At 38.5% G+C, this 23,670-nt stretch overlaps 1 protein-coding gene across 3 annotated transcripts in view; it reads left to right on the top strand.

Moving 5' to 3' along the window:
• The window catches only part of SNTG2 (syntrophin gamma 2), a 263,517-nt gene that overhangs the window by 200,451 nt on the left and 39,396 nt on the right, over positions 1-23,670 (top strand). For all 3 annotated transcript variants that reach the window (XM_060752734.2, XM_060752731.2, XM_060752732.2), the window contains 2 exons: positions 11,064-11,102; positions 17,458-17,574. In XM_060752734.2, the coding sequence (XP_060608717.1) occupies positions 11,064-11,102; positions 17,458-17,574 (156 nt within the window). The remainder of the gene's footprint in view (positions 1-11,063; positions 11,103-17,457; positions 17,575-23,670) is intronic.

Below are 23,670 nucleotides of genomic sequence, written 5' to 3'. Positions count from 1 at the left end.
TGTAACAACTGAAGAATCATAGAAATACTGCAAACTTCATCTTTATGTTCCCACCTCATCTTATATACCTATATAAGGTTACTGTAGTCAATACCAAGCTGCACATTATGGCCAGCATTCTACATCAGCTGTTTAGTAAAATAGGTTGGGCAGGGGAGGTACAGCCATGGTAACTGTCTCAGGCATGACTAAAGAACCAACATGAACATGTAATGGTAACTGTTCATTATTCGTGCTGCTTAGAACATTATTACACCATGCTATTATTCCATTGTGGTAACACATTCCCACTATTTTCTCAATCGCATCACATGGCATCATTACTTTCCAGACATTGTCACATTGCAAAGAAAATATCCATTAATGATCCCCTTGGCCTCAACAATTCAGTAACACCTTGGAAATGAATATTTCACAGCACTTTCTTCCATGAATGATCCGTTAGTAGTAATGATGTGGGTAGGGTCAGATTGTCTCTTCCTCAATGATTTCAAATGACATCTTTGCAAAAATGTCTGAGATTACTTCCAGTGCTTGTGTGTCGAAGATGGCTTGGGGGGGGGGGGGGATTTAAAGCCTTCTTCACCCTTTCTTCTAGTTTTTAAAACTCTGGATATATTTTCATAATAGCATTATTCCATTGTGACCCATTCCAGTGAAAAACAATGCTATAAGGAAGGCAAAATTGGCATGGTCAAAAACACAGCAGCCTCTTTTCTCTCTGCAGGAGAAAGGAATACAATGGCAAGAGATGCTGTAATGGACTCATACCTTTCTGGTTAGGCCACAGCCTTTAGAGACAGTGAGCCGGCCTCCATCTTAGTGAGGGAAATGCAAGGAAAGTCAGATCAGCAGAGGGGAGGAGTTTAGCTATGCCAGGATTGGCTAGGACAGATGGGAGAAGCTGGAGCTGTCAGTGAAAAGAGGCAGGCAGCTTCTGACAGAGAGAGAGAAGGAGATTTAACATCTGAGAGAGGGGGGTTTTAAGAGCAGAAGAGGGAGATTGGATTTTAAGCCAAAGGGAAAGGGTAGTTTTCGAGTGAGCTGAAGATTTCCTGAGGGAGAGTGTTTGAAGGCAGGTGGGGCTACAGAGTGGCCTGAAGGGTCAATAGCCGCCTGTGAACTGTTGTGGGGGAAAACACACTGGTTGTTATACACTCTAAAGGACAGAGTATTCTAGGAAAGCTAGATATGCTGAGGGGACAGATAGGTTCAGTCTGTCAGAAGGAATTTGCTCACGTCGAAGAACAGATACCTAGTTGGGAAGTTCAGTAAGCTTGTTAGGACTTAGGAACTATATAAGAAGATTGTGCTGTGCTAACCATACATGCTTTTGTAACTCAAAGAAGAATCCAGTTGTTTGTTCTAGTAATTATAAATAAACTTTGTTCTAGTTCAACTTTACATAAAGTCTTCACAGTGATTCATTCCATTAAGCCTGTTCCAGTGGTTTCTAACATCTTTTCGCCTCAGACACTTTAGAGGGAGTTAAAGGAAGGGCTGGGGCACAACAAGCTTTACCTCAGACATAACATCAAGTTAAATTCTCAAAATCCATTTGAGTGGTGGCAGTGATTCTTCAATACACATCGAGCTTTGTGACAGGTGTCCAGTTGGAACCTTAGAAAACAAAGTCTTCTACTCCGTTCCTTCAAATTGATACTAACGGCCGAATGGGTCATTCAATCTAGTTCACATTGGTGACCAGCTGTGAGCAATATAACAGCCTAAGGAACGTGAGAGTGTGTGTGCTAGGGAATATATTAGAAGTATTATTCCTTAGAGCTCAGGCTGATCGTTATAGATGCCATGACCACTTAATTTTCAGGTGTCATCTGTCAAGTAAAAGGGATCTTCTGATAAAAGATCTCAACAATTGTAGAGGGATTCATAATGGTTTTGTACAGTTGTATGATGTTGTCATCATAGCAATGCTGTGCTATTATGGCTACAATAAAAATAAATGAAAGATAAAATGAGGGGTGTATAGTAGAAGAATCAGTAATGACACCGTTAATGTGGATGAAAAAATATGCAAAACACTGTTAAATTGCAAATGTGACAAGAGTGTGATAGAAAACAACAATCAGCTAAATTCACAAGAACAGTTAGAATGGATTTCAAACTGATCAATGCAGCATAAAGATGTGGTGTGATAATGCCTTCAGTCATGATAATGATGCTGTTGTTACAATCAAAATTGTTCCCCAACTAGTTTTGCCAAGCATTAGCTGCATAGGGAGAAGGATATCAATTCTGGTGGCGATCAGGGGATAGGTGAATGATGTTTCTATAAGAATATATAGCCTCAGATCAAGAAAGGTAACTTAGTTAACGATGCTTTTGTCAATACGTTGACAACTGCGTCACAGTCCTGACTAAATAGTAGCTGGTAGATCACTGTTTCTTAAACTGTGGGTCACAACACCAACACCCTTAGCTCAATTTTGGGTTGCAAAAAAATTTGCTCCCCATCTACACAAATCTGTTCACAATAATGTGTATCATTTACAGCCTTCAGCTTTTTTTCCACAAGAAAAACCATCCCGTTTAGCAAGTCTTACAAATGTAAATTTATTATAAGTAAATGTTTGATTTTTATACCTATTATATACCTTTGCTATTATATTGCTCACCTGGAGTCACCGAAAAAAATATTAGGCAGAAAGGGGTCACGAGTGGAAAATGTTTAAGACGTTCTGATCCAGAATTATGAGAAAAGTGCCACAGTCATGACTAAGTGGTATACTTAATTAATAGGGCTGGGCGGTTTCATTTCGTTAATTCGTAATTCGTTAATAATTCGTTAATTTTCTTGATTACGAAGCGATAACAAACCATTCTGGAGCAATTTTTTAAAAAACGAATTTTTAAATACGTTTTGTAAATGCTTCGTAATTCGTTATGTATTCGTTTCGTTATCGTTTTGAGGTCGTTTCGTTATTATTTCCGCATGTCTGGGGCAAGTTTTATAGTTGTTTTTTTGTTTAATTAGTGAAAAAAAATTATAATATCACACCAACAGTCAACAACAGAGGGAGAGGGAAGCTTCAGAAGTTCCCCCTGTCCCATTTGGAGGTTTTTTAGCGTATTTCGCGGTCGCGTCCGCCATTAACGAATCGATTCGTTATTGTTTTGGAAATCGTTTCATTAATGTTTTGTAATTTTTTCACATTTACGAAATTTCGTAAATATCGAACTTTTTAAAAGGAAAATTTTGTAATTATTTTAAATAACGAAACGCAAAAACCCCCAAAAAACGAATCCATTTTAGAAACAATTTTTTCCGTTGTTACCCAGGCCTATTAATTAAGTAGCTGATACAGAATACTAAGGTATTTATATTTTTCCAAAAAGGTGAATTAAATCTTGTGACTTTGAGTTTAAAGAAATCTCAAGAATGGGGACCTATTCCAGAACATTATCCCAATAATGATTGGGACAACATGCCTATCTATCTCCTGCAAAGAACTGACTTCTATCGATCTGTCTTTATCCCAAAGTACGATTCAGGACATAATAGACATGGAGCCATGATCTAGATTGGGAGAAATTTTCACTGATATAGTCTAAGCATAGCATTTCCTATTCTGTACTTCGTCTAATTCTTTCCTGCCAAAAGCACACAGCTTTCCTGATCCTTGGCTTTATGGGCTGGCAGGATTTAAAACTTCTCCATGATTGGAGTATTCATTAACATTCCATAATACCACCAGCTGAACTAATGACTAGAGAGGCTCCCACATCAATAACTAAAGCCCACATCCAGTCCCTTTGCAGGTTTCAAAACTGTAGCTTCTGTTTACCTCTCTTTTTTTCCTTTAGTTGAATTTATTGATTTGGCAGTTTAAATTGGCAAAAGCACTATTTTTCTGCAGCTTTGCTGTGTAGTGAGCTTTAATTTGATGCCTCATTCATCTCTTTGTGACCATAGCAAATGCTCTAAAAGATTATGGCATTGACTTCGCAGATATATAGATTTGATCGTAAAATACCAGTTTCACAGAATCTGCTACAAGTATAAACTTTGTTCATTTCATTTTTTTTAACTCTCTTCAGTAAGCAGAGAGGCAGCAATAAAGATGAAAATATCCCACATTGGTAACATTGAATTAAGGCTTTTGTTTGTGCAATCTGTTATTTATATTCACACAAGAGGGAGATATCATCCATACTGCATCTTGGGACCAGTCATGTTTAATACCCCACCTGGTTTTCTCATGAATTGAACTCACTCCCCTTTAAAATATTGATACTTTCCATGAATAAAAATTTCACATTCCTTGAACAGCCATTTTTCATCATAAGCATTAAGCACATTGTTTTTGTGTTTGAAAAAAAAATCCACATGACTACATGCAAAATCGACCACACATTTCACTTGTGCACTCAATCATCTTGGATATCCACTTTTTTTTTTGGCAAACTATACTTTGCAGGATCTTCAGACAACATGGGATTTGTGAGTTGAAAACAGTAGCCATCATGAAGTGAATTTCAAGGATTGGCTAAGCCAAAGGTGCATCTACAGCAGGCATGGGCAAACTTTGGGCAAATTTTGGTCCTCCAGGTTTTTTGGACTTCAAATTCAAATTCACAACTGTTAGGAATTGTGGGATTTGAAGTCCAAACACCTGGAGGGCCAAAATTTGCCCCCAAGCCTGATCTACACTGTAGAACTAATGCTGTTTGACACAACTTTATTTGCTATGGGTCAATGCTGTGGAATCATGGATGTTACAGTTTTTGGCAGAGCAGGGTGAAGACCTTAAGCTGGTCTCAGTGACTCAACTTCAGAGGAGAGCAAAGGGAAACTCTCTCTGAACAAATCTTGCCAAGAAAATGATAGGTTTGCCTTATGGTTGTCTAAATCAGAAATTATAAAGTTATGACACAATGACACAAATTTTAATATTAAATATGATATATTATAATATTAAAATTCTATGCAATTAAATACATTCATAAACCCATTTGTTAAAAAGTACACCACAAATCTCTAGAAAGCCTCTTTCTCAGTTGCTCATCAGAGTGAGAAGGTAGGGGTTGAGGAAACAACCACTGCTTGCTTGTGAGCAGGGTTTCTCTTTATAATTCATAATACTTCTGCCCTGAAATATTTCCAATTCCATTAGCCATGCCCCCTGCGTGAGCCACATGTTGGTAATGTATCACATGCTGCTTATTTGAGAGATTTGGGACTGTGGCATTTCTGTAACCTGGTCTGACTTTTTGAGGAAGAGTGGGGTGAATAGGCAGACAATCTGCTTTTTTTTAAAGGCAGGAGCAGCTGGTGTAGCTCCAAGACTATAGTGTTGTATCGTATAGAATGAGATGGCACAATGGGATTCCTGGGAGAGTATTTATGTAAGAATTTTGCAATATTGTATTTAAGCATGTGCAGAGAGTGGGGACAAGCCATATGGTGCCTTCCTGCTGCCTGCCAAATTCCTACCATGGCCACTGGTGGCAAAATACACCTTCTTTCCAGGCAAGAGTCACTTCACTGCATATGCTGAACTGCATATGTTATAGTCAATTATGCATGTGTAGGAAAGTTTGCATGAGGATAAACAGTGTACATGTTTTATTCTGCAGATATAATTAATTTAGAACGTCTGGAACAGCTTTCAGATAAACAGAAAGATGATCTATTACAAGATTCTACCCAGAACAACCCTGGAACAACAGTGACTTTGTATGGTCCTTCTTCTTTCCTTTCACTCCTTAAATTTACACATATAGGGCCCCAAAGCTACCACCTTTGTTTCAATAGAGAAACCAGCTGAATATGTGCTTCCCTTCAATTGCATATTTTTACACTATCATTCAGATAAAAAGGGATAGCATGCATGAGTTCAGTATCCATCCATCTGGATTTTTGTATGGAAGTCTGCTCTTCTGGCAAGGAAAGAAATTCTATGAAAAATGATATTCAAGAGGAATTTTTGAAAGAAGCAGCTTACTAGTTAAATTCTATGTCTTCCACAGTAAGCCATAACAAGAAGGAGGGAAAGGAGGTGGGAGGAGAAAGTAGAAGAAAAAGGAGTAGGGGGAAGGGAAGAGGAGGGAGAAAGGAGGAGGAAGAAGAAAAAGGAGAGGAGGACGACGAGGAGGAGGGGAAGAGGAGAGAGAAAGGAGGAGGAAGATCTCAACATCAGTCTAGAATAGGGTTTGTCAAACTGTGCTCCTTCAGATAATTTGGACTTCAGTTCAGATTTCCACGTATAATTCAAATACTGCACAGGTTTCACTATCAGAAGGCTGAGGAGCGTCTTTGTCCCAGATCTTTTTTAGCTATCTGGAGATTGCACAGGTCCCCTCAAATGTCTGGAAGGCCTCTTCTATTATGAAATACTGCATATTCTTTCTCTGTGTCTCTTCCACAGCTTACAGAGAGGACCATATCCTGGGAGACAATGCTGAAAGAGGGATTTCTTAACTAAAAGATTTTTCCGCAAGAGAAATGGTCCACGTCCTGGCTGTGGACTCCCCATAGGCATCTGGCTAGTCATGTAGGAAACTGGGTACTACACTAATCTAGGCAGGCGTTTGGTCTGATCCATCAGGACTACATTGCTCACTTTTAAAGTTCTGCTCAGCCCTAGTGAAAGGTCATTAAAATAATAAAAACAGCAGTCTGTGCAGAGCTGTGGACTGATGCAGGAGCATTTGGTTGAGTTTCTTAGCAACTTGTGGTAAACCAGAACACCTCACAATTATTGCTATACCAAATCACCCAAATGTGTGTCTACAGCCCAATCTCAATTATCTTATTTCCTCAATGCCTGGCTCTCGAGGGGAAGGGATTCTTCAACAACCTCATTAGAGTGGCTGATTTGCCTGTTGTACACCACTTTCTCTCAGCTTCTGACATGGAGTTCATTACATGATGCACATATACTTCTGGCCAGGCTCCATGCTGAAAGAAGAGAGCAAGGAGCACATGCTTCCACTGCAGCAACACAGGAGCTTTCCTGTGTTGCCTTAGGAGTAATGGGGAAGACGGATGGTGATGAATACCCCCATGGGATGGGAGTCAAGATAAGCCAGGCGATGCAAGGTGTGAAGCAATGGGTTCTCTATGCCCACCTCACCCCCACTGGGACCGTATGGATTTACCACATTGTATGGCGAATCCATGGGCCTTTGTGATGAGGTCACAAGACAAAGGATTTGTAGGAGGAGTGCCTTGGGAAATTACCTTTTCAAAATAATAAACCTTATTTATATACTGTCCTATCTCTCCAAAGGGACTAAGGGTGGTTTCCAACAAAAAATGGCAAACACTCAATGCCAGAATACACTAAAAAGAGAAATAAACAAACCCCCAGATCCCAAAAGAAAATTCACAACTATAACAAAATTTAAAATTATCACAGGTAAACAAAATTAAATGATAATGCAACCAATCAACCATTGTATATTTAACATTCAAGCACCACAGACATTTAAACAAATCTAAAATCCATTTAAAATTATGATGTTTATACAGCCAGTCAAGCTAAAGTGAAATGTCCGAGTGAAAACACACAGGTTAGTTTTCAAGCCATGCCTCTCATAACATCTTCGTTCTGAGACACCCTTAAGAGTCTGGAACAGATGAACTAGTATATTTCTAGGAAGATGTGGTGTGACAGATGTCTGTGTCCTGTTCTTGTGGAAGCATAGAAATACAGTGTATGGCTGGAATTGCACGCCATTGCTCTTCCAGGTGCACAGAGGGATTTTTGATTCCCCCTTATGCAAATGGCAGAGCTGGCAAACCTCTAGTGGAATTAAATGTTACTCCCATATAAAGAAAGCAAACCTGACTCTTCAACTTTATGTCAAACATGTGTTATTTCTTAAAGAGCAATACATTCTCACTGTACTGATAGAGCATTTGTTACTTTATAAAAACTGTTAAGTTCCTTCGTTTGTTTTTGTTTTTTTGGTATATCTGTATCAGCATACAGTCACTAGAGCAATGAAGTCAAGATAGCATTTATTTTAATGATTAGGAAAATTATTATTGTTATATTTGTTTATGTAGAAATGCAGTCCACAAATATCAGTGGTACTCAGGGCCCTTCCACACAGCCCTATATACCAGAATATCAAGGCAGAAGATCCACATTATATGAGTGCGGACTCAGATAACCCAATTCAAAGCAGATATTGTGGGATTTTCTGCCTTGATATTCTGGATATAGGGCTCTGTGGAAGGACTCTTAATGGCAGGTAAGTGTGCATAGGAACTGCTGTTGTGATCTTTTTTAAAGGTGTTTCTTTATCCTGCTCATCAATTATTTACATTTATCCATAAATGATTCACTGACTGAAGTGAGAAGAATAGGAATAGTTTCTAAAAATACACTTTCGGAATAAGTTTGTGTTCTACCTCTGTCCCATTCAGAAAGTGATGCTTTTTCAACATGCTGAATATTAGTATAACTTATATCCACTGGACTACTGAGAATGTGATAGCTTTACTAGTACTGATTCTTTGTAACAAAACCTCTATCAACTTAGTGTTTTTTAAAAGTCTACAATAGAAAATGGAATGGGAACGGTCACTACTAACACCAGAAAAGTATGGATTGTAAGAAGGATCAATAGGGGGTAAATAGTTTTAATAACCTTATCAAGCTACTTAACTAAAACGGTTTTTCCGCACGAGAAATTGGACAACAATTAGACAGATTTACTAAAGCAGTATTCCTTTAGTTTGCTATTCATAAAGGAATTCCGGTGTCCAAGCTTGGAAAGATTAATATTTTTTATCTACTTATTACTTCATTCAACTCAGGAATTAAAAAATATGTAAGTATAAGGACAGCTGAGCACATATAAACATGAGGCAGGACAGAAAGAGTGAAATAGCTGTTTAAAAATGCACCTATACCCTATGAATAGTTCTAGATCAATGGTTCTCAACCTGTGGGTCCCCAGGTGTTTTGGCCTACAGCTCCCAGAAATCCCAGTCAGTTTACCAGCTGTCAGGATTTCTGGGAGTTGAAGGCCAAAACATCTGGGAACCCACAGGTTGAGAACCACTGTTCTAGATGATGCAAGTATCTTCTTCTAGTATTTCAATATAATACACTAGAGTGTTCAAAACACATCACCTATCCTTTGAACAATATCTTCCCATCTTTGGGATAAAGCATCATTATCCTAAGATAAGAGCCCATTTAATGAGGTCATTATTTGAAAGAAAAAATAAACCCTTTATTTGGTACCTTATGACCTAATCAGACAGGCCAAATTGCCTGTCGTATGCAAGTTCCTCTTCACTTTTGCCACAGACCCTGTCAGCTCTCATCCCACAATATACATCTACTTCTGGTAGGAAGTTTCCTGTGTTACATTGGCAGCAATGGGGGGAAACCGGGAAATGTGGGGCATGGGTCAATGGGTTCCCCATGCCCCCCACTGGACCCCAACAGATTTGAATACTTTATTTAATGTGATATGATCCCTAGTCTTTTAACCATTATATTAACTTTCAGAGTACTCAAGACAACCACATATTTTAACAAGTGTTTTAATACATTAATATTCTAAACTGGCTATGTAGTTCCGTATGTCACTAAGGGTCCTCCCACACTTTCATATAACCCAGATAATCTACAATATCTGCTTTGAACTGGTTTATCTGAGTCTACATTGCCATATAATCCAGTTCAATGTGAATTTTATACAACTGTGTGGAAGGGGCCCTAGTGAAATCTTATTCCCTTTCTTGAAATACAGTTTTAATATCTACCACAGTTTATATTGTAATGAGAAGTTATGGTATCTTTCCCACATATACACATACAGCCATACATAGATACACACAAATAAATAAATAAGACTTCCAGACCTAAATACAACTATAACATACTTGTTCGGGTGTTAGCACATCACAAAATATGCAATCAGAAATACAGCCAATTATTTTTTTAAAAAACCCAGTGAGTGATTCTTTGACATACAGAAACGGCTGATTTGTTATTTTCTTACTCATTGCACTACATATAATCACCTCCAGTTTTGCTAAGCTTAAAACTGTGTCTAGTTACTTTGTGTCTTTGCTTCTTATCTTCCAATTTTGCCTGGAGATGAAACAATTCTGAGTAACAGCTGGATTTCATAATTGCAAAACTGTGGAATCAACCATTGTTTTGATATATGATGTTTTCATCTCATCAATACTAGAGGTTGTTTCAGGTAGAACTGGAAACCATCCAAGGTATCTAGAAGAACCTTACCTGAATATCTAGACCGGAGTGAGAAAAGTGTGGCCTTGCAACCATAAGTAACTTTCTAGGGTTGTTTTTACAGCCTGCAACTCCAATTTTTGGAAGTCATTCAGATTAGCTGTGTAGTATAGAATGATTCATATAAAGCAGATCTCACCCCTTTCAAGATAGAATCCTGCCAGTAGCAATGTTTTATGGGTCATGAAGAAAGTGCATTTAATGTACTGCTATTTATTTTTATTTATTTAGTACATTTCCATTGCTTCATTAGATGTTTTTCTGGAAACTAAACAGTATGGCATAAAAATAGAGATACTGATTTTTTAAAATATGTGGTCACGCTGTATATTTCTACAGTGGAGCAGTGCTTTAGGCCACATCTTGGAAAAGTTAATTTTTGGAACCATAATTCTAAGAGTCTGTCAACCAGGTGATTCGGGAAGCTGTAGTCCAAAAAGACACATTTCTAATCTGTTATTTAGAATACATGAAGAAAAAGATTTAAAATGTTCTCATTTTTAATCTTTTCATATTTTTTTCACTTGCTGCATTGAATTTAAAATCATAGGAAATAGTAGATGAATGACCAGTTTTTAAAAATTTTAATCATTCTGGGATTCTGAGCATTTCATCCAGTGCACTATGCTTTTTTCCATTGTTAATGATATCAAATAATATTGGTAATGATGTCAAATAATATTGAAAATGTAATTGTTATGTGTAATTGTTATAAATAGGATAAATTAGTAACAATCTTTGAAACTCATGAATGCCTGTTTGCACAATCTGATTTTTCTATACACGGGCAACCATTTATGTTCTTCTTTTTTGTAGATGAAGATGGCAAATAAATGCTGTTCTTCTTCAGACCAGGTATGATGTTCACCAGACACAGTCTTGCACAAACACACACACATACCAGTGTCCTCAGCTGAGTATGACCTTTTAATTGTTTTTGACTTTTTTGGAAATTCAACTTGTGCTTCCTGCAAGGGAAACTCATGTCAGGAGGGTGGGAGATGAACACACAGTATGCATTAAATTCAAAAAATCCTATAATTGAGCATTTCAATATCATTTGCTTGGTCAGCAAATATATTTCTAATCAAGCAAATATGGGGCTGATTTTGCCAGGTTTCCCAAGTAAACCATGGAAACTCAGTCAGTAAAAGGAAAACAAAAAACTCCAATTGAATGTGAATTTGATATGTCTGATAAAATGATTTTTCTAAATAAAGCAATGTCTCGTTATGAAAATTGTGGGTGGCTCACAAGAAAATTAGCCAATTATGCTTCCATAAATTGATCTGAAAAAAGAAATGTTTCCATCACCTTTATTTTAATTTTATAATTGATGTATATTTATAGTTAGATAACACAAATGATGGATCCTATCAGGAGTCTGTTGAAATATAGGATGCAAGAGAGATTAATACTTTCAGCACCTAAGCGGGGGACTCCTGCATCTTCATTCTTTTGAAACTGTTTCCCATGGTTGAAATTCCTATTTTAATTAATCGCAAATGAAATTGCCAGAAGCTATTGAAATTTCCTTTCATACCGCACAATTATGACACTTGAAACGCCTCCTGTGGGCTCTTGGGGTTTATTGTTTGGTGAGGCAGAGTGATCTGGCTGAGAATTCAAAATACTGCAAATTCATGATTTTATGGCATGGAGCCATGGCAGTTAAATGGGAGTCATAGCCCTATAATTGTGTAGTGTGAAAGCGGTTTGTGTTTCACTTATATCAAAGGGACCAATAATCTAAGTCAGTATAATGCGTCTTTCTCTGTTCTCCCTATACATGTATAAAATTACATCCAAAGTTCTTTCCATGTACATGTCCATTGCCTATCTTTAAATCAAAATTCTCTCTATAATTTGTAGCAATACATATTATTCAACATGAGACAAAATCATTTTCATTCCTGTGAAAGTGGTTTCTTATCTTCCTCTCTACTTTAAATTCCATTTCAACTTTTAAAAATAACTTCAATGTTTCCCTATGACACTAAATTTTTATTTTTGTCTGAGAGTGAAAATGGTATGTTGACTCGATAACAGAGATGTGTTTATCATCTTGTTGGAACTTATGGAATGTTTACCATTCTAGCTCTTCAAATATTAACACTTTTTGATTCTGCCGTGTGTACTTTATCACAATATACATAACACTGAAAGTAAATATTATGTCATTTTAAGAGGCAGCTAGATTTGTGACTCAATTTCTAAATACACACAAAACATTGAAGTACTGGATATTCTTGTAAAAAACAAACAAACATTAAATTAGATGATGCAACCTATGCATAACAAAACTGTATACAATTCTGTTTTTCAGTTATATTAAAAGCAATTAAGTGATTATTGATCAGGTATAGATTTAGTCTTTACTGCTATAGTATTCATGGATCCCGAAGAAGTGAATTGGGCTATGGGGACTGACCCAGGACTACCCGTGGGTCAGTCCCCATAGGGCCCATATCCCTTTAGACCCAGGACTTTCAGGAAAGCCTGGGTCTAATGGGGTATTTTAAAAAATTGGGGCAAAGCAGGGTTTTCCTGCTTTGTCCCAAATTAATCTTCTTCTACCTGAGGCATTGTTAGGACACCACAGGTAAACATCTGACAGGGCCCACATTTTGGGCTCTGTCTGGAAGGGCCCTGGAAGGGCCCTAAGTTGCCAGGCTTATGCTGATGAAATTAAGGTCCTTCCTTCTTAGCATGGTCAATAGCAAGTTTATCAGGGCCTCAGCAGATCTCCCTGCCCCTCTCCCCACAACACAAATACCGCTCAGGTGAAAAGTTCTCCCCTGAGTTACAGAGGCAGGAAAGCCCCTGCATGACAGGCAGTGGCATCAAGGGCAGCAGTGAAGCATGCTTCCTCAGCCATTAAAGCCAAGATAGCTGTTATTATTTTTACTTCACTTGGAGGACCGTTATGCATGTGGACCATAATGACGGATCTAAGATAGCTGTTATTATTTCCCTTCTAGATACCAGTAGCAACTCAAAAGCCACCCTCACTGGTTTTGATTGCAGCTGCATTCATAATTTTGATGGACCTGCAATGCATCTGTGATCTTAGCCTCTGGGAATCATAGTTAGAAGAGAGCACAAGAGCCCTCTAATCCTACCCATTTTGCCATGCAGCAACACACAATTACAGCACTCTCAAAAAAGGACATTCAGCCTTTATCTGAAAATCACCATACTACACGACAGCACATTCCACTGTTGAACAACTCTTACTGTCAGAAAATTCTTCCCAATATTTTGGTGGAATCTCTTTTTCTGTGGTTTGAATCACCCTGGAATAATACTCCATCAGGGTGAGTCATTGTGGAAGAATGCTGGGGGAGATTTAAAATGGTGGACACAGTAGACTAGATCAGTGGTTCTCAGCCTGTTGGTCCCCAGATGTTTTGGCCTACAACTCCCAGAAATCCCAGCCAGTTTACCAGCTGTTAGGATTTCTGGGAGTTGAAGGCGAAAACATCAGGGGACCCACAGGTTGAGAACCCCTGGACTAGATTGTTCTCCCCCAAAGTGTAGGATCCGTTTCTATTTGCCCATCAGGGCCATGCTCACTTGCTAATTTGTCTTGGAGAACTGGAGAAACATAGATGTAAACTATTCTGAGGAATAATTGTGAAATGACAGTTGATAAAATGAAATCACCTAAATGCACAGTTTCTAATTAACAGTATAGCTCTAGAACTCAAAAGCAATGTCATTAATAATTAATTTTCCTCTCATATCTATGACTTGCTGGACAATTGGACCAGGTGATTTTTCAGCACTTAAAATGGTCCATATAATTACCATGCAAACTAGTTTTAGAATTTAAGATATTTAACCTGGAAAACCTTGATTGTCATTTATTTATTCATATGAGACATGCGACATTCTATAGAAGGAGAATCTGCTAACAGCTTTACTTTTTAAAGATTTTCTTCCATTCTATATAATTGTTGCCATCAACTGTTCATTTGCAGTTGAATAAATAAATAGACCAAATAAACAACCCAAGAGGCCTGGAGCTATGACTTCCTTTGCCTTCTTAATTTTTTATGGCAAGCCATTAATTACTCACTTAAAGGCTGAACATGCTTCCGGAAAAATCATTGTTTTCATTTTCAACCATATCATCTTACAAAATGTTCCCAATTTTTGTGCTCAGCAGCTTATATTTATTATAAGGATACTTACAGCTTACAAAATAAGTTATGCATTAAAGTGATGCCCATTTTTTAATCTTCACATTATTATTACATTTTCTACCTTTTTTAAAAAATGGAAGCTACAACTCATATACAAAGGATGTCACCAAAGCAATATTAATCTAATAGGCTCCTTTGTGAAGTGCTATGTGGTCTTATAAGGCTCTTGTTGTTGTTCATTCGTTTAGTCGTCACCGACTCTTCGTGACCTCATGGACCAGCCTACGCCAGAGCTCCCTGTTGGCCGTTACCACCCCCAGCTCCCTCAAGGTCAGTCCAGTCACTTCAAGGATGCCATCCATCCATCTTGCCCTTGGTCGGCCCCTCTTCCTTTTGCCTTCCACTTTCCCCAGCATAATTGTCTTCTCTAGGCTTTCCTGTCTCCTCATGATGTGGCCAAAGTACTTCAACTTTGTCTCTAGTATCTTTCCCTCCAGTGAGCAGTCGGGCTTTATTTCCTGGAGGATGGACTGGTTGGATCTTCTCGCAGTCCAAGGCACTCTCAGCACTTTCCTCCAACACCACAGCTCAAAAGCATCGATCTTCCTTCGCTCAGCCTTCCCTAAGGTCCAGCTCTCACATCCGTAGGTGACTACAGGGAATACCATGGCTTTGACTAGGCGGATCTTTGTTGCCAGTCTGATGTCTCTACTCTTCACTGTTTTATCGAGACTGGACATTGTTCTCCTCCCAAGAAGTAAGCGTCTTCTGATTTCCTGGCTACAGTCTGCATCTGCAGTAATCTTTGCACCTAGAAATACAAAGTCTGTCACGGCCTCCATGGTTTCTCCCTCTATTTTCCAGTTGTCAATCATTCTTGTTGCCATAATCTTGGTTTTTTTGACGTTTAGCTGCAACCCGGCTTTTGCGCTTTCTTCTTTCACCTTGATTAGAAGGCTCCTCAGCTCCTCCTCGCTTTCGGCCATCAGAGTGGTTATAAGGCTCTACTTAGACTTTAATAGTAGAATATGATGTTACCAGGTTTTTCCACTGCAACCTCTTGTACTTTCCAAAAGTCCACTTGTATATATTGGAGTTCTCTTCAAATCAATGTTTGATAGAACATGGGTCATAGCTATGATAAAAAAATGTCAGGAATCAGATCCACTCCTTGTATGAATAAAGATGATTTCTGTGCACACAGGGCTGTGAGCTATAGTACTTTCAACTTTTTGACCTTCAGGTATCTAACTTCATTGCTCAATGCTATGGAATCATGGGAACTGTAGTTTTACAATGTTTGCCAAAATGTTCTAGAAGTGCCTTAACAAACTATAGCTTCCATAGCATTGAGCCATTGCAGTTAAAGTTGTATCAAACTGCACTAATTCAGTATAGATGCACCACCAATTGCAGCAGGCAACAATTTCTTACAGGGCAAGAAATAACTGAACACACTCCTACTAACATGCCTGTCTTTTGTATTGGGGCTATGCTTTTCTGAGAAAGGCTTGCTGCTGATAATTCTTCAGTGTCTGTATTTCCATAAGTTCATGACAGGTCTCAGGGTATCATCAAACAATTGTGAGGAGCATTACTATGATTTGCATACCTATAGTGTGCTGCCAATGAAAAAGGTAGATAATTATCTGTGTCCTCTCTGTAGAACTTCAGTATTACTAATGTTCATTTTTTTTCCTAAGCATCTGGGCTTACACATGTGATTAGAAGCTGTACAGACAACACCCCCCCCCCTTCAGTTCTTTGTGATAGGCATCATATGAGTTTTGAATGGTTAACACACAATTTCTATACTCCTAAAATCCATCCATTCTTTTATGATGATGTCTGGATGGTTCAGATAAACATATTGTCACCATTCATCACAGAAGCAAAATAAAAATAAAAATAAAAATCTTTAGCTAGGAGCAATTTCACTTCAGTTCAAGTGACAGCACTCACCTGGAAGTGCAATACAATAAAGCACACACAAATTTTGTTGTACCATCATCAGCCATAGTAAGAGAAAAGGCTCCAAGTGATGTGATATTCCCAACAATAGGAATCTAATATACCCTTCTCCCACAAGGGGACTCAGGGCGTGTCAGTGATGCTGTCAACATATACATTCAATTAAAAACAGTAAAGCTTGATGAAAACATTATAAAAATCATGAAAAAATCATTTAACATTCAACTAAAACCAAGATCCAGCCAAACAAATCCAATGTCGTAATGTTCAAGTTTCCTTTCCAAGCTGCCATTGTCCTCTGGTCAATGCCTCTAGTCGAATGCCTGGTTCTACAGCCAGGTCTTCAGTTGCCTCCTGAAGGACAGGAGGGAGGTGACCAACCTGATGTCCTCAGTGAGGGAGTTCCACAGACGGGGGGCCACTACTGAGAAGGCCCTGTCTCTCGTCCCCACCAACTGTGTTTGTGAGAGTGGCAGGATTGAGAGCAGGGCCTCTCCTGATGATCTTAAGCTGCAAGATGGTTCATAGCAGGAGATACGTTCAGACAGGTAAACTGGGCCAGAACCATTCATATGTTCATAGGAGTCTTGCCAATAGTCACCATTTCCCATTGCAATGAGGCTGGAACTTTCATTAGGCAAAACTGGGGCTATTGCATCAAGAGGCATATGTTGGAAACTGGTAGAAGGGTATTAGGGGGAAAAACTGGGCACCACATAGCTTATCCTTGGTCCCCTTTTACCTTCAGAGAGAAGAAGACTCTGTTTCATAGTCAGTGTTGAAGAAAAATTCAACTGCCAATTACTCAGTTTGGAAAGTGGACCAGCTTGATTTAATTTCCCATAGTGACACTGTTATAGTTCTGTTAAACATTGCACAATTTCTATGGTGTAATTCATTTTATGGACACAGAGAAGAGCCACGATTGAGAAACAATGTTTTATAATCTACACACGCATGGAGGATTTATTCATTAAATACTTCAATATGTAAATGTGTAAATACAAAAAAGATGGCACCCCAGACATATAAAAATGCATATGTTTGTATGTCATTGCTGGTAGACTGAGTTTCAAAGTTTTATTCTGCAGGTGATACATATGGGGTGGGTGAATGAGAGGCTCCAGGGAGCAGATTCTCCGCAGCTCTATAAATGCAAGTTCCTGGCGCTGAAGGGTTCGTCATTCTACATTTTCAGCACACCACCGGTAAGCAAACATTTTGGATGTGGATCATATTGAAATCCTTTTTGTCAGGACAGAAGGTAGCCCTTCCTGTTGTATAATGAAGTGGAATTTTCAAAAGTAAGTTCACACGAACTCTTTCAGACACCTTTGATCATTTCTCTCCACTGCCTAAAACATTGAGATTTGAAGTGAAGATGAGGGCACAAAGACTGTCTGGAGTTTTAATAATGGCATTGGAAACTTTTTTGTTTTTCAGCTTAGTTGTAGGCCCTGGTGGCCTGAACCTAGGATCTTGGATATCTCCAATTTATGGATGAAATGCCATTACAGTAGATGCTGAGAAAGATATTAGCTTTGAACAGCCAGATTAAGAACACTACTTAAAAGACTTTGGAATGAACAGCAGAACCTTTGACCCTTTTCTCTATGAACTGCCTTGCATCTGTAGGAGTAACTATAACAGCTATCATTAGAAGCAGTGGTCCATGGAGATCATATACATACTTTTATTATAACAGACTAATTTGCATAATAGCAGAACCTCTTGAAGAAAACATTTTGTTTTACCATTTAATTTAGTTTTGTGAGGTCTGACAACATATGATTTAAGGAAGGGGTTACAGAGCACACAAGCCATCTGTGGCCAACTGCTTCTATTTAGTTGTAGTTTTTATGCCCATCAGTCTGTTTTGACTGAAATCCCTCATCTGGCAGAGCAATCATGGCGATGGTAAAATATGGTTGCATCATTCTTTAAATATTCTGGGTGTCTTTTCCCTGATTTTGGGTAGAACCAGAGTTTAACAGTCATAAATGTACCAATAGAGGCAACTCCCAGTGGTCTGGGGGAAAATTCAGTGTGGTCCCTTACCTCTGATAAGACTGAGAAACTTCCTGGTTTTGAAGGACCAAGGTACTGAGTTCAGAGGACTAGGAAATAGCTGAATGTTGAATCTATAGTATTTCCACTTAATGCAAAACTGAGGGAGTTTTGGAAACAATTTGCTAAATAGAAAGAAAATACTATTCAATCTGTGGAATTTTCTTCCCCTTACCCAAAAGTTCTGAATAATGAAATTGCCTTACAGATAAATATCTTCCTTAAGAAACTTTTAATCTTCAGGAAATGGTCTGTGGAAACTGTGTTTATTATGCACATTTTTAATAAATCTGCCATTTTATTCTTAAGCTATTTATCAATATATTAAAAATAGGAAGCAAGGAGAAGATGTGTGTTGCTCTAGCTGAGGTATGTGTATAGAACACTCTGTATGGTAGAAAGATATGACTGCCAAGGTTAGAATTAAGGAAGACACAAGTAGTGATTCCTAAAACAGTGGGTTGAATCCTATCAATGAGTTTTAAACTGAAAAAGTGACTGAATAACTCACTTTTTCAGATATAGTGGTGGTCACAATCCTCTGTTGACCATACTGCTCTCCCTCACACACACAGCCCCAACACAACCATTTACTGTCCAATTAAAAGCATGGTGAGTGGCAGAGAACCTTCAAACCATGTTCTTATAGTTATATGCACATCGATGTCATCTTCCTGTGTGCTCGGCTTTATAGAAGGAATATAGCCGGAAGCTCCTCTGTCACTTTCTGTCCTTAGCACTAGTAAATGGTCATATTAAGGAGCTGTAGCAGCTTTAAAGGTGAATTAGCTGGAGAGGGAAGAGGACAGAATGTTTTGTAGATATGCTTATGTTGAATGTGTCTCCCAAGGTAGAGTTGTGGCTATTGTTTCCATATTTTTTTCTGTTTATGTTCTTCAAAACTATGTAGGCAAGGATATTATCAAAGCATGTGAAAGCTAAACTATGAATGAAAGAGAATATTGGATCATAGGGATATCATTACAGATTAATGCTAACCAAATATGGCAGAACATGGCAAGGGAATTAATTTTAATTTGCATATTATTGTTTCTTAATTCAAAATAATATTATTATTTTAAAATAAAACAATAAAAAATCCAATCCATTTTACACACATCTGTCCTTTGAACATTCTGTATGAATAGATAAGCAGATAGGGAAACATAACTTTGAGTGCAGAGATGGGGCAAAACTTCCTATTGCATTTTTGTATCCTAGGATTGTCAGCTCACCAGCTGGGCTGTGTTCTTAACAGCATCTGTTAAATAAAATGTGCTGACAGACAGTCAGCTTCTGTATAGACAGGTGTGGTTATCACCAAAAGCCACATTGTCATTAGCACTAATTAGCACCACTAATTTGAAGAATGGACAAGAAGAGCAAGCTGTGTTTAATCACATCATAAAAGCAAATACTCCATGAAGATATGATATACATTTATTTGACTGCTTCAATTTTACGCATACTTACCTCAAAGACAGCCCTATTGCTAATGGGGCTCTAGAACGTGTCCCATAAGGCTGCTATCATTCGCTAGTACTTGTCTACTTCAAGTGAAATGAGTTTAGTCAACCTTGGCATTTGTCCTGGATATGATTGGGCTTAACTCTCCAGCAACATGGTAGTGAGCTGAAAAGCCACCAGTTAAAGCCACAAGTGAGCAAATGTGACAGGGAGGTTGGTGATCCTTGGACCTAGCAAGGCTGTAGGTAAGGGTTAAAGAAAGTGCCATCAGAGGAAAAGAAACCTAAACTGGTATTTGGGAGTTCAATTGAATATCAGTTTTATTGGCAAGCCATATGTCAACTCGTGTTTTCTGAACTAATAATTAGCAATAAAATTCAAAGTGGTAAAGATTAAGCAAGCAAAGAGATTTTATTTATTTATTTATCGTGTCAGGGGCAGACCAAACAGTTGCATTGAATTTTTAACAAACAAACAAACAAAACACAACGTTTGCAAGCTTGGTAGTTGATTAAATATCCTTTGACCAGTAGCCAGCCACTTGGAGTGCCTCTGGTGTTGCTGCAAGAAGGTCCTCCATTGTGCATGTGGCAGGGCTCAGGTTGCATTGCAGCAGGTGGTCTGTAGTTTGCTGTTCTCCACACTCGCATGACATGGATTCCACTTCTTAAGGTTGGCTCTGCATCTCGTGGTGCCAGAGCTCAGTCTGTTCAGCAAAAAGATAAAACATTGTAATAAACACAATGTAAATTGGATAAAACCACCAGCAGGAAAGCATTAATAACAGCAGAACGGAAGGCATTAAAATTTCTTACTATAAAAATGGCATAATGTCCCAGGGTCTAAAATGGGGCGTATCTGTGATCATTCATTCTTTAAAGCAAGAAGTTAACTCTATTGATTCATGGGGGCATTTCTTATAGTAATGAGCCTCAGAGGCTTCTTATCACAAATAATATTCAGCCACAACTGAAGTCTTATATCTCCAGAGGCCTCCACACAGAGTGATTCTCTATTTATATCGTACCTCCCCTGTAACACACACAATTGATAGCAAAAGGCTAAAGATGTTGATGTGCAACCAAGCATTCATTGAGTAATGTATCAGTGTGAAAAAATGGAATAGTTCAATGACAAATTGGAACAGCTGTGGACTATGTTATTGAATTGTGTGATTTTAAATAAGTGGTTTTAAGATTTTATATGTTTTTAAAGATAGTTTTAATGTACAGTATATGTTTTTATTATGTGTGTTTTTGGCATCAAATTGTTGCCTATCTATGTCAGCCACCTTGAGTCCCCTACAGGGTTGAGAAGGGCGCGGTATAAATACAGTAAATAAATACAGTAAATAAATAAATAAATAAATAGTATTTTGAGAAAACCACAGGTAACATTCTGGTCACATCTAGTCACATTAAAAGCACCAAGTGTATAGAACTCATTGGAGTTGTATTTTTCCCATTTTCTTCATCTTGTATCTCAATGGGTTGCCCACCCTTGCCCCTCTGCATAGTCTGTGAGCCGCCACCAAGTCCACATCTCTCCACCCTCAAATCAGTGGATGTTAAATAGATTGTATAAAATATGTTTTTTCTTCTACTAAAACTCATAGACTCCTCGTGTTTTTTTTCCAAGTTGCTTGCTGTGATACATTCCCACATTTGTATTCCAGTACTTTGGATTTTTATGGCATCCATTAATTCTGCCACAGTTGTTATTGCAGAAATAATTGTGTGACGTTAGTGAAAGTTAGAAATCTAACAATGTAAAATTTTGTAATGGCAAAATCTTGGAACTTCACTTCTTTCTCAGTCACTGTCACATAAAGACTTTCATATTTTGTACTCTGGAAGGAGCCCATTGAGATCAGTACTGTTAGGACAGACAGAGTCAGTAATTGGAAGACTGAAATTTCACTGCCAGCACAAATGGTTGCAAAAACATTAAAAAAATTATTATGCTTCTACTGGCTCTCTGTGTTGTTTAATATGTTTAAATAAAGTAGAATGGAAATATTAGAACAATAAATTATATATCCATAAAATGAAATTAAATCATGTATTTCAATTATGGCTTTCAAACATGTTTGGGAGGAGTTCCCTTTGATCAAATTCAAAATGATTAAAAATGTTCAGACAAAGGCACTATTTAATTTCTTCCTATTTTGCAATGCTGTCTATTTACTGTGGCATTTTTCTTTATTATCTTGAAAGTATCCATTTCATTTTTGTCCTTTGATATGAGCTTAAATCCAAAGAAGTGCTGATGGATAAGAATTGACAGAAGTGACTTTTCTACTCCTTGTCATCCCAGCACTCCTCCCCAAGCCCTTGAAAAATCTCACCAGAAGTTGAAGGGACCATCTTTAACCGGATATACTGTAGCAGGGAATGAATTTGGTGAAAACCAGACAATATTTCAGTTATAATTCATTTTGAGGAGAGAAAGAGAAAAGGTGTGTAGGCAAGAAGATCAAGAAGTGGAGAAATCAAGCTGAGAAAACCAAGGCCAGAGGGATACACAGTAGAATAGCCAACATTCAATTGCAGGTTTCCAGAAACTGAGGCAGTTTTCAAGCTGATCTAGATGTCTTTCCCATGGAGTGAGTAACACACAGTGCCTGAAAAGTGTTTGCTGCCTTCCTTAAGTAGAGTGTTTGACTTTTCAGTGAGAATGCCTGGAGAGCCCTTCCAGACAAATCTGAATCCTGACAGGAACTGGGATATTTTATTCCAATTCCTCTCAAGATTGAGGTGCCACACCCACCCCAAACCCTGGGCTTTTCTTGGGGGCATAGCTCCATGCTCTCCTAGGTCAACCAGAGGGCAAGGAGTCAACTCCCAGCTCCCGTTTTACCCCAAAGACCTATATAAGGGATCTGGCTGAATGCTCAGACACTTCCTCCCTCCTCCCAACCTCCCAACGCATCATTTTCAACTGCCAGGACCTTTCACCAAGCCTGTGCATGCAGCCAAGCCCCTCATGTAAGTTTTTGGATTAAAGGGGGGGGGGCTTGGAAGAGAGGGTGTAGGTGCCATCCCACTCCTTTGGGCGCTTGCAGCCCAAAGAACCAGGATTGCAGTGGAGATTGACCCCCAGGATCATGAAAGTAATCTCGGGAGTCGATCCCCATAGGGCCCACACCTGGAAAGATCCAGACCTTACATCAAAGTCCAGACCTTTCCAGGTGTTTAATTCAGAGAAAACTGGGAAATCCCAGTTTACTCTGGATTAATTTGGGTTTACCTGAGGTGTTCTTTGGACTCATGACAGGTTTTTGGGCCTGCCTGGAAGAATTACATGTTTGTTGAGCCCTTCCCCACATACTATCGCATTGCTCATATTTGAGAGGGAGGCATACCAACTTCTCTATATTCACTTTCTGTCTCTGTGATAACTGGGTTTTGAGAAATGTGGCTGACTGTGGAAACAAGGATTGGTGGTTAAGCTTCAGAGGAGACACCACTTCCCCATGATAACTGAATTTCCTTTCTTGGGGATAGATTTCTCTCACTTCTTGTTATCTCACTTCCATTCTTAACAATGAGTCGTATGTAAGTTGGATGTTTGTAACTCGGGGACTGCCTGTAGAGACTATAGGGCCAGCCTTCCCATGGATTAGCAAGTGGCTACTTCATTGCAAGAGTGGTGAATTTTCTTGCTACATCTTGATAGAGCCTCTGCCGCTCTGGAGAGACATTTCAGAGTTTGGCTTTGAGGGATTTGCTAAGCAGACTGCAGATTTCCATGAAGAATGAATTGAACAA

The sequence above is a fragment of the Anolis sagrei genome, chromosome 1, assembly GCF_037176765.1.
Source record: "Anolis sagrei isolate rAnoSag1 chromosome 1, rAnoSag1.mat, whole genome shotgun sequence".
Lineage (NCBI taxonomy): Eukaryota > Metazoa > Chordata > Lepidosauria > Squamata > Dactyloidae > Anolis > Anolis sagrei.
The sequence above is the reverse complement of the archived record's forward strand: the minus strand, read 5'-3'. Positions and strand labels throughout refer to the sequence as shown.